Genomic DNA, 12,470 nt, shown 5'->3' with positions numbered 1-12,470 from the left:
GAGAAACAAACAGACAGACAGACAGACAGACAGACAGACAGACAGACAGACAGACAGACAGACAGACAGACAGACAGACAGACAGACAGACAGACAGAGAAAGAGACAGACAGACAGAAACAGAGAGATACCCAGAGAGGGGGACAAGGTGGGAGTATAAAGAGAAATGGACGCCATTCGTTGTTTTGTCCTTCTGTCTGGGAGTTGTGACCTCCGAGGCTCTCTGATATCAAGATCTTCGTGCGTGACCGTAAAGGCACACCCTTCTCGGGGTGACCCTGTTGAGCCTCGACCTCGCGGTCCAGGAACGGAGCACAAAGGATCTAAAGGAGACAACCATGAAAATATATCCCGAAGCCTCAGGAGGTCGAGGGTGGAATCCAGGAGCACGACCTGTCGACAGCACCCTCAAGTATCCATGGAGGACACGGACCCAAGCTTATGGTGTCATCTTCGTGCCTAGAAGCTGCATGGCTGTGGGGAGTACAGTCACGAGCGAAGACCTTCTAACGTGCGAGCGAGGGGCACAAGGGGGACGGACCCTCTGGTTCCCAGCCCCTTGTCTAGTATGAGGCTGTGCTAGATGGACAGAGTACTTCCTCAGTATTTTGCAAACCCACAATGAAGGATCTAATTAATGAACAGGGTTCTCGCAGGAGCTAATGGTGTTCATGCTCCTTGCTCGAGCTCCTCTTCAGGAATGGGGGAACAGCCCCAGTGTGCTCCACTACCCGAGTCCCCTAGCATCTGACACCCTCGGTCTCCAAAACGTAATATGAGGTCAACAGACAATACAATAGTTTTTTGAGCTTAAAATTAGAGGTGTTACTAGAGAATAACATAAAAAAGGAGGGGTAAGGCCGATAGATGCTTAGTAGGAAAGGAGCAAAGCACATCACAGCATCTGCCAACCATCCGTGTATATGAATATCCGTATAAAAACAAACTATATTTTATCAACAACAAAAAATGGGAAGGGAATTAAAAAATGTCAAAGCATGATTTCAATGTAATAAATCATCTTTTAATTCAATAACATCAGGAACAATAAATACAAAATGTAACAACTCTTAAAATGAAAGTTCATTTCACTCAGTAAGTAGGCTACACAAAAGCGGAGACAATATAAACATTACTTTGTCATGGAAGCTAGAATTTTTAAGTGCTTTGGAACAAAATTTGTTCTGAAAAATCCAGAAGTTGAAGTAGTTGACTATGTTTTAGATGGAATCACATATCTTGATCTTTAAAGCTGCTCATCTTCTCATTGTGGCCAGCAATTAGTTGATGAAAATTTGCTCTCTTTTCAGGCACATACACACACTACAAGTTTTATCTTCACACACTGCCTTTATATGAAACATATAATTCTCCAAAATGTACTATGAAGTCAACAGACATTACAATAGTTTTCTGAGCCTAAAAGTAGAAACCAGAACAGTAGTATATAATACGGTAATAATATTACTGATAGTTGAAAAATGAAGTAAAGCAAAATGAGCACAAGCAACAATGAAAGTCATTCCCCCCCCCCCCCCCTTTTTTTTCAATAAAAAAACAACACCCCTCATCCTCCTCAAAAAAAAATAAAAATCCACCTAGGAGCAACATGTACAAACTAAACAACTTCTTCTAATTTCAAACACTACCTCTGTGTTTGCATATTTTACTGGACTAAAATATATGCCATATTTCCTTATATAACACTCTATTCAGTCTACTTATTTTTTTATGAGTGGCCCTCAATTCAACATTTCAACTCCTTTTGATGGCATGATTTTCATCATACTGGGAGGGCCAAACAAAAGTGCCTTATGGTTGTATTTGATTTAAATGGCATACCTTCCTACAATCTTTAATTGGCTATTATTTAGCCAATAACCTTAGGTTTTATACAACACAGCTTTCTACATCCACTTCTACTTCTAGCATTTGTAAAAAAAAAAAAAAAAGGCAGAAAAAATGTCTTAACCTTTCTAGATCTATTTGAGCAGAAAATATATGCCACCCTGAACCTTTGGATCCAATAGCAGTGCACAAAGTAATCTTACAGCACAGGGTAAAGGTGACATAAAACTAAGACACAGTGTGGCATTGCATGTCTATATTAGAGTAGTTGGCATTAACAGGACATAAATTTCATTTTGGTAAAATATCTTGAAAAAAAAATGTAGGAGACTGCTTGCTGAATTCCAATATAATGATGCCTGTTTGAGTAAAGAAAACCATATCAATGCAATGGTCATTTACTTCATTTAGTGCTGGGAAAGCATAAGACAGATAGACAGAAACAATAAAGGGAAAGTAAAGAAGTTGGACCTACCAGTGGTGTCCTCCCACCATCTGCTCCAATATTATGTCAACACAGTAATCCACAGTAGAGGCAACGATAGGTATACAAAAATTCAGCACTTTAAATCTAAGGGATCATACATGATATATATGGCAAGAAAAATTTGTTTCTATGACTATCAGGGTTATTGATAATATACCACAAAACAATTTAGCAACAATCAGGGCAAGCAATAAATAAAAATAGAAGCAGAGAGAAATCCTTGACCCAGACAGAACTTAGAAGCAAACAAGTGGGTGTTGCAAGCACAGTGGGATACTTGCACTGTCACTACAAACCATTCAGAAATGCTCACAAATGATAGTGTTATCAGAATGTATATTAGCACCAATGTAGGACAGCACAACAAAAACTACCAAAAAATGAAAGGAAAGGAACAATAATGTACTCAAGAGTTCAGCCAAAAAACACCAACAAAAACAAAAATCAGAAAAAGAAAATGTGTTCTCTGGAAAAGGAAAATTAAGTAAATAATTGAAATTTCAACAGTAACAAGTGCGATTTAAAATTATGGAACAAGTCGACAAATACCACATGAACTTATATTATATTAGCATACTTCTAAATTTCTTAGAGCGCTAAATAATACTTTTCAAACTCATATTACAGACTGAATATCTTTTGTAGTCGCTACAAGTGACTGGCATGTCTTTTGATGTAACAGATGATCGCCTTGTACTTCATTATGAGAAAACCCATTACAATGTATTCCAAACGATTCAAGTTATCATTTGAAGAGCACCATTTATACTTTTCAAAGACGAACAAAAGGACAATTAAAAGAAAGTCTCAGAAAAGCCTTATTTTCCTAAATTTCAAAATGCTTTACAAAATAACTTATACTAGCAGATATACTTGAATCAAATTCCAGATGCACATGGTGGCAACATAACTTATTAAGTAGCAAAATAAGTCATTCAGAAGTATGAATAGAATCTTTTAATGTAGGCCAACAAATTTTTTTTAAAATTCTAGGATGGACAAGTTAGAAAGACTGTGAAAATTACTAAGAAAATAAAAGCAAGTGAAAAATAAAACGGTTGTATCTTTCTGCTCAGAAACATTATATCGGCAGTGACCGGCGATACTACTTGATATTCTAGCCAGAATCCAAGCAAAAGCAGAACAATTTCTAAACAGCTGTAAGAAGGAACGCTGCACTTACTGACTAAGGTGAAACAGACACATCAATAGGTTTGAACGCAGGGACTAATATTAAGAAAGTTGCACCTTTTTAAAAAAAAGTTTTAGTAGAGGTTTTACGGCACTCGCAACTGCATAAGGTCATATGAGCGCCAAGGGCTGGATGTCAACAGAGAAGTCCTTACAGGGAATCAGACTTACTTTGTTCACCTCTCTAGCTTCAGCAGCTCAAAGTCTGCTTCGACTATCAAGGCACCCCGGAAATAGCTGACCACAAGAGTGTGACAAACATACAAAAGAAGTAGAGGAAAATAACGATAGTAAGGATTAGGAAAGAAAAAGCAGCAGTTCCCAGTTGTAGTTCAGGTACAGTTATGAGCATGACATTGTTAGATCAGCCCATTTACAATTCTACTGTGCACTAAAACGAGAAATGTCCCCTCTTTGGGAATGGCCTAAAGACACTTCTGTCAGGGGCACCGCCCCGGGGCATAAACTTGCACCTGAATTGACAGTAGTTCCAGATATCATGAAATGCCCAAATCTGGAATTTAACCATCTATACTAAAAAATTCACAAGTTCAAAAGTGTAAAACTTTCGCATCCCAATAAAAGTCGTCAAGTGAATTGCTGCAAACAATATGTCAGAAAGTCTCACTTTCTTTAAGCCAAAATCTGAAGTGTGATGAGTGGTTGTTCTTGTAATACATATTTTTTTAAGGTAAAAAAGGGTTACAAGGGAATATTCATTGTTACACCCAAGATGCTGGGGACACTGATTTTCAGATGCATCAATCCTTTTTTTCCCAAAAAGCTAAAAACTGGCCAAAGGGTGAGTACTCACAAACAGCAGACCAGCTAAAACAACAGTTATTTGCTTTTTGCTAATTTACCTCAGCGATGACAAATTCTTAGACATATAATTCATAAATTATAAACTAAACAGATCAAGATCAATTAATTGAATACATTGCTTAACTCAGTCATGATGGATAGCCAGTGAGAGAGTGCCAGAGGCAATTCGCCTGACAATAGTTAAAGACATAAGCACTAAGTAAAACAACCCTATTCACAAAAACTCAAGCATTCACAGTTTATTTAAGACACCATTTGATACCTAAAGCATCTTATTACGTCTTCAACTAGTGCTTGGAGTTCATATCAGATTTTGTTGGAGTATTCTCCCTTCACAAAATTTTGATCAAGGGTGTTAAACAAAAAACCCATCAAATTTAGATCAAATAAGTCAAAGAATAAGTGTATCAAACACCAAAATATCAGCAAATAAATTAATTTTGATAAATATGTATTTCAGTATTTTTTACGTCTGTATTGATGTCATGTAACCTTAAACAAGAGAGGAATTTTTTCTTTCTTAGATAAAAAAAAATATTAAATGTCAAGTTCAATCTCCTATAACTTAAATACCACATTTTTCAAGATATTACAAATTCCATTAAATAGCATTATCCACAACCATAAAGAAATGGCCCCCTGAAAATTTTAGGAGAGAGGAGAAAAGATTTAAAAAACAAAATATCGGTACCCATTTGTCTAAACAGTATGCACTTTATATTTTTAAAAGTTACATACGGGCATAAAATGAGCCACACACTGTGTCACTGATATTATGGATTTGATATAATGCAATTATGTAGTCTTACACTCTTGACAAAGGCATAGTGAAAGTTGGAGAAACCGAAAATCAACTATTTATGAAGAAGCAATACATATATTCACATTATATTGCATCCATGATTTCAAAGACACAGTGCGGCTCTGAGAATTTAGAGAGCTGAAAGTGTCCTTGGAATTAATGTTCCAATCAATATGACAGTGGTGCATTGTGGCCTCACATACAAATAGGAATAACGCAAAAACCAATTAGTCAGCAGCAGGACTAAGTCAAGCAAGCATAAAGCTGATGAACATACTAGACAATAAGGTGCAAAAGCCAGTTAGTGTTAAAGTAGAGTGAAATAAAAAGGTAAGAAGAAATGACAATGCTCTGTGGTTCACATCTTAACATCACAGCACAGTCAGTCACACATTAGCAACTCAATAATCCTCAGTAGAAAAAGAATGTAAGTTTTGATCAATTGTCAATAATTTCAAATTTGTAAAAAGCAAATTTCAACAAAAAGCTTATGCCAGTGCAGAAGTCTTTTAAAAATAATCTTGGATCACTAAGCACTATGACATAAGTTTATCAAATCAGATTCTAAATTCATTGAAAGATAGGTGTCTTCCTCACAGCGTATTTTAAAAAGTCTAGTTCATTGAAAGCAGTATAAGCCTTGCTTGGGTATCTTATTACTTTATACTTGAAAATTCTAAGAATTGGAAAGTATTTGCTTTCTTAAAAAGCTAGCTGGAAATAGGTCCGTTTCTCATCTAACTCTATTTATCTAGAAAACTCTCCCATAATATTTGAAGGATACAACATGGGAGGCAAAACTAAACTTTATTTAAACAAATCTTTTGAAATGTAATCTTGATAGTTAGTCCTTTTTATTCAGAGTGCTTTATGTTCATAATGTGATGTGATATCATCATTGACCAAGTGGTGATAATAAGATTGTCTGCTTATTTGTTAGCGTTAATCTAAAGAGAGTATGTAGGTACATTCATGCACATGTATTTTGAGTTAAGATGAAAGTACGGTAAAGCGGCTGATCTGTTTCATACTGGAGTGGGCACTATGGAACTTATCTGCATTATATCATCAATTAATAAAACAGCGCATAAAAAAGTATTAAAAATTACTCTTATTCTAATCGCAAAAAAAAAAAAGAAAGTGATTCAAATGCACCAAGTCAATTTGCATAAATAGTTTAAAAATACAAAATCCGCGCATATTGTCCAGTTCTGAGTAATATCAGAAGTACCATATTCAATCTCAATCAAGGGGAAATGGTATGTAGGCACGTAAGATTTTCATAATTTATCCAATATCACTTTACAGACATAGATATTCCTTTTACAAGCTTTGGTGTCCAAACTGAAATTTCAGGTCTATCAGATACATACATGTGTCATTCTGATAAAAATCAGGCTTCGATCAAAATAATGAAATCGAAGAAACTGACATGTTGCTGACCGTTGGGTAATTTTTATCAATTTTTTTGGAAGCTCAGTACCTTCTACGTCCAGTTTTAAAAACTCACTTCTGTGAGGATTTTATAGATAAACAGAGATCAAAGGCACAATGAGTATAAATGTGCAGTTTCCAAGTTTGGCAGCCATTTCCCTGCTTATTTTACATCTGATACCAGGGACCCCCTCCTCTTTCAGTCCCAAATATCTTTACTTCTATTTAAGATAGATGGGTATTTTTAAAAAATCAAATTCTAAGACAAATGAACAAGTTCTAAGATGATACCAATAACTCCAAATGACCCAAATCGATGAGAGCCTGATTCTACAGCGTGGTGACAATTATGTCCCAAAAGTAGACTACAATTGTTAAGGCTCTACTCCTGAAAGAAGAGTAAATGTCACACTTTGTAGAATGGCCAAAACAGTTCTTAGGACACCTATATGACTCTTTTTAAAATAGCAACAATTTGGTCAAGACACTAAATCAACTGTCTAATGAAAGGTCCTTGGAAAAATTAGAAATACAAAAGCAACTTTTTGTCATTACTTTTGTTATAACTTATGTAAGATACCAAGTTAGAACATAGAGACAAAACCACTGGAAAAGGTCCACCACACGTTTTTTTTAAAGGAACAAATGGATTTGGATGTTGGATGATGGATCATCCCTTCAAATTCCGGGGCCTGCATCTCTTTCAAAACATTTTCACATTCAATCCTACAACAGATAAATCTATACATCCACAGTCTCAACGCTCTTCGGCAAACTGTTCCTGGAGTCTAGATGCACGTTGGTGACTTCGATCGGTGACACACCATCCACTGAGCTGCGGAGTGACCTGGTCTCGTCTAAGAAGCCAATGTAGCAGATGAGAACAAAGAGCCACAGGCAGCAGTGTAGGGTAGAGCCAATCAGGTTCAGGAACAGCGTGAAGGTGGACATTCCTGTCACATGACGCAGTCGGATCAAGTTGACAACATGACAGCCTGTACCCCAGAACAAGTTCATGGCACCCACAGCTAAAGCACCTGTGAGTGGAAGAAAATAAAAACAGATTCAAACACATACTGAGTTAACTGACGTGCACTCTAGTCATCTGACAATGCTTGAAGATGTGCTAGCTTGGGTAATTTTAAAATGAAGCTAAGCTCCGTTATTTATCCAGCTTTTTTTCTCTTATGTTTTCTTTAACTGAAATTTTTTATAACATGAAAGAAAATGCAGACTACTAAATAGACAAATTTGTGTCCCCAATTTGAGTATGAAGATTGGAATAGTGTCATATCAATGCCTTTGGGTTGGCGGCTGATTGGTCAGGTGTTAACTATGTCTATAATGAGTCAAGATTTGCAACTTTTTCAACACAGTACAGTTCTATCATTCTTCCCAGAGTATTTCCTTTTAGTTTTAGTAAGGTTTTACGGTGCTCGCAAATGCATAAGGTCATATGAGCGCCATGGGTGGATGTCAACAGAGAAGTCCTTACAGGGAATTAGACTCACTCTCCTCACCTCTCTAGCTTCAACAGCACAAAATCTGCTTCGACTATCAAGGCACCCTGGAAATAGTGGGTCACAAGAGTGTGACTAACATACAAAAGAAGTAGAGGAAAAATGACAATAGTAAGGATTAGGAAAGAAAAAGCAGCAGTTCCCTGTTGCAGATCAGGCACAGTTATGAGTGTGACATTGATGAATCGGCCCATTTACAATTCTACAGTGCATGAACGAGAAATGTCCCCCCCCCCCCCATTTGGGATTGGCCTAAAGACACTTCAGTCAGTGGCACCGCCCCGGGGGGTAAGAGTATTTCCTATGCCACTTTAGTGTCTTGACTGCCACAAAGTGCTCTCCCTTCTAACTTATATACCTTTTTACAAATTTTGTTTTGTTTTCATTTAAACCATTAACATCTGAAACGAACCATAATAAATCAAACAATCTGTTACGCTAATCATAAGGTTCTTTTAATCCATTGTGATGAACACATGAAAACAATACTAGCTCATATTTTAGTATAACTATAACATCTTTTCATGTAAATAAAAATAGAATCTGAACATTATGTTACAGGAAAATGCACAGATGAGGAGTTCACGAATTCTAGGTTGAGAGCACAGGCTACTTTTCCCTTTCCAGTGTTGCACTGATAAGAAAACACAAGGAAATGCAAACGAGACTAACAATTTCGCACAGCAAAATAAGCAAGGAATACAGTGGTCTACCTGCTCCAGCTCCTTGAGCCAGTGCTGTGGTTCCTTCAGTAATCATAGCTACACCCACTACTGTCGACAAGTAGGCATTGCGGCACCATGATAAAAAGCCTAAAAGAGTTAAAAATAAAAAATTTGTAAAAACATTGATATTTAATTTTGCAATAAACAATAATGAGAGAAAATATATTACAATTACAATATTATCAGAGCACCAAAACTTCAATGTGTGAGACAGCGTGGTGGAATCAGGCTCTCGTCAAAATAATGAAATAGTAGAAAACAGCAGTTTTCTCCCTGCTTTGCAATTTCTATCAAATTTTTGTTTTTTGGCTCAACACCTTTTATTTCCATTTTCAAAGACATTCCTTTGAGGATTTCACTGAAAACGTTGATTAAAGGCACAAAAATACAAATTTACAGTTTCCATCGACTATCCAGCTTTGGAATTTACCAAGCTTTGGCGCCATTTTCCCGCTAATCTTACTTCTTAAATCAGGTGACCCCCACCTCCTTCAATCCAAAACATCTCCACTTCTATTAAAGATGGAGGGGTACATTTTTCTTTGAAAGCAAGACAAATGAACATGCTTTAAGATGATACCAATAACTCAATATGCCCAAGAAATGACGAGAGCCTGATTCCACCACGCTGCCTCACATATAGCTTTAAAAAACGAAACCATAATCTAAATATTTTTAAAACTACTGCAAAAATATGCTGCTACCTTAGTCCTGAGGTTCAGTCTTCACTTTACTTATTAGTAAGAAAAACTCCCAAAAACACTTTTTGACAAAAGAGTACAGTTCATTAATTTCACACAAAACCAACAACAATAAATGTACCATTTCTTTAAAAAAAGACCATATATACTCAGAAATCTGAACTTTACTGTTCATTAAATCAAGTGCTGAAAATTACTCAAACAAGACAAATTAAAGAAAGCGAATACACAATACAGATGTGAATGTTGACAACTTACTATTTTCATTCAGCAATCGCATGTTCTGAGGATGAGAATGTACACAATTTGATAAGAACAAGGTAATATGAATTGGTTAAAAAAAAAAAGGGCAACGAAGGTAGGGAAGGTGAAAGCTGATAATACACTGAAAACAGGCAGTTACAATTAAAAAAAACCATACATACCTTTCAGCAAGTAAACTTTTCTTTTTTTCTTCTTTCTTTTCGTTTCTGAGAGGTTAATTGCTCTGAATTTCTTGCCCATTCTGAGATAATTTTTATTTTAATGTTTCATTTGGAGGGCATTTTTCCCTTGCGTTATCACGTGAAAGCATGTCTGCCCTAATATTTCTGTGTGGTAGTATTGAGAGTAGGTACGGTACATTTCACCTTATCAAAAAAGGGACATGACAGTAGGAGCACTAAAAAAGCATAAGGAGAAGACAGTGCCAGAGAGTCTACTCAAATTAATGAAAACAAATCTATCAACAAGAAACTACCGCATTGTATTCTGACAATCTAACTGAAGTTCATGGAGGAAAATGATAGCAAAAAAACAACCCAACATTCTCAAAACACTTACCATCTCAGTCACCAGCAATGCCTTCTCAGCATCAGTTGGAATCTTTGATGTCGCTCTTTTTGAGTGAATAAGATGCAATGTTGTGCCTAAAAACTGTCCTTTTTTTATTGCTGACTTCCCACATACTATTCCACCATTTTCAACAAATTCATGTTGATGATATAAATATGGATTGCCTACACTTGCAACGTGATGAATTTGTCGTGTCAAAGGAGACATTCCACAAGCAGAGGACTGGACACACAGAGGCAGAGCCTTCAAACTACTTAGCTGTGGCCTAAAGTAGCGAAACACACTGTTAGCACATGAATTCATTGTAATTATTTGATCTGTAAATTGTCCTTTAATATTCTTGTCTGAACTATCAGAATTGTTGAAGAACAATTTGTTTTACTTATGACACACAAATTCCTTTGCTGAACACTCCATCCAAGGTAGAAATCACCAGCATAAAAAAATCAATCTGAAAAGAATAAAAAGAAAAGGACATCAATCAAATTGTACACATGCACATTGTAGGCCTACTTTAGACGCACTAACACAGAAAAGGATCAAATGTTAAGTGTGCAGTAGACCAATTTTCGAGTAACACTGAAGGAAGTAAAATATCACCTTTGGTAATTGTGAAGAGAGGGTCCCTCGACAAAAACTAGTCTTTTGCGCATGTGGGTCTAGCCTAGTCCCATTGTTCTTTTGTCCCTTCCCTGTAGAAAACTAGTAAACTAGGAACAAGGGCAGCCAGTTAATTTTTACTTTCAGTCCTGCACACAGTAGATCAGTAGTCTAGTGGAATTTTATATTAATTTAAGGAGAAAAGATATTCAATCTGGCCTCAATTGTAAAATAAATGATCAAGTTAAGACAAATTGATACAAACTTTCTGTGCAAAGTATATGGGTGACATTGATTCACCTGTTTTAAAGAGATATTTGAGGTACTGTACAGTGTATAAGTTGCGCCATGAATTTTTCACCACACTGTAATGTATAGTATGCAAGTGAACAGGTACGTTAGAGTAGACCTAAAATTGTACACTTTAAACCGCATCTCTGATCTTTATTTAATCTGAAGGTTAAAGTTGGACTTCCTCTCTGGTGTATGAAGGTGGACTTCAAAGATTTCTCCGGGTATTCTTTTACTCTCACTACTGTCTCATGCTCAGGTTTTGTAAAGCCCTTTCTATTTCATTTTTATCCATTTTACACAAATATTGACTTTATATTTGTAGCAAATTAATAGTTATTGAAATATTTGATAGTTTCTATCCAAACTATATCACACTAAGCCTAATTGCGTCAACACACCCGTAATATCTGAGCTTTTGACCAATAAGGGGTCATGTTCCCCTATCTATAATTTTTTGTTTTGCAATATAAAAGGCTTGAAATTTTCTTGCAAATAATTAACTTGCGACAGTTTTAGTGGCATGTGTGATCTGCAGTAAAAACTACTGCTGTTACAGTTTGACCCTCAGGTATTCTTTTATAATTTCCCTCCCATCTCACAGTGCCCATTTTCTATTTCGATGCGCTGAACACGAATTTCCATATCAACTTCATTTCCGTCATAAATTAATAGTTTTTGAAACATTTTAGGTTTTTTAATCAAACTAGATTCTACACTTAAGCCTAATTGCCTAGTGGAACTCATATTCAAAGAAAACTTGGATTCAACAAAAAGAGATGGATTCTCCCCCCCCCACATTAAAATCAATTTAAAAAAATAACTCAGATTCAAAAAACACATAAAATGAGCAAGCTCAGATTCAACGAAGTCGTTTGCAGGATGAACAGTCCCGCTGATGCGACTTCGCTTAATTCATCCCGCAACAAAGATGTAATATATATTCCTTGAAACCATCTACTGGCACCTGTATCATGGATGTCTTATTCTCTTACCCTATTGTTTACATCTAATGGAAATACCAGTCCTTTCGTCACACCAGTGCAGTCAAGACGTCACAGTCATTTCATCACACCCCAAATTCACAAGGTTGAATGGAGACGGTCGTTTCGTAGCACACTAATTGCAAGCATCAAACGCTCATTGTCATGGCAATCGCAAATCACGATTTTTTGGGAGAGGGTTGGGACTGTGTGCGGACAGGACGGGGGG

General features: G+C 36.4%; 1 protein-coding gene across 1 annotated transcript in view; it reads right to left on the bottom strand.

Moving 5' to 3' along the window:
• Window positions 1–6,616: 6,616 nt before the first annotated feature.
• LOC101857607 overlaps window positions 6,617–12,470 on the bottom strand; it is an 8,937-nt gene continuing 3,083 nt past the window's right edge. Inside the window, exons 2-5 of the mRNA XM_005110473.3 lie at window positions 10,356–10,818; window positions 9,792–9,816; window positions 8,821–8,919; window positions 6,617–7,624 (exon numbers count right to left, since the gene is read on the bottom strand). Coding sequence (XP_005110530.1) covers window positions 7,329–7,624; window positions 8,821–8,919; window positions 9,792–9,816; window positions 10,356–10,670 — 735 coding nt within the window. The 5' untranslated portion in view covers window positions 10,671–10,818 and the 3' untranslated portion in view covers window positions 6,617–7,328. The remainder of the gene's footprint in view (window positions 7,625–8,820; window positions 8,920–9,791; window positions 9,817–10,355; window positions 10,819–12,470) is intronic.

This window comes from Aplysia californica, unplaced genomic scaffold (assembly GCF_000002075.1).
Source record: "Aplysia californica isolate F4 #8 unplaced genomic scaffold, AplCal3.0 scaffold00897, whole genome shotgun sequence".
Taxonomy (NCBI): domain Eukaryota; kingdom Metazoa; phylum Mollusca; class Gastropoda; order Aplysiida; family Aplysiidae; genus Aplysia; species Aplysia californica.
Note: the sequence above shows the minus strand (reverse complement) of the source record. Positions and strands in the feature narration are given on the sequence as shown.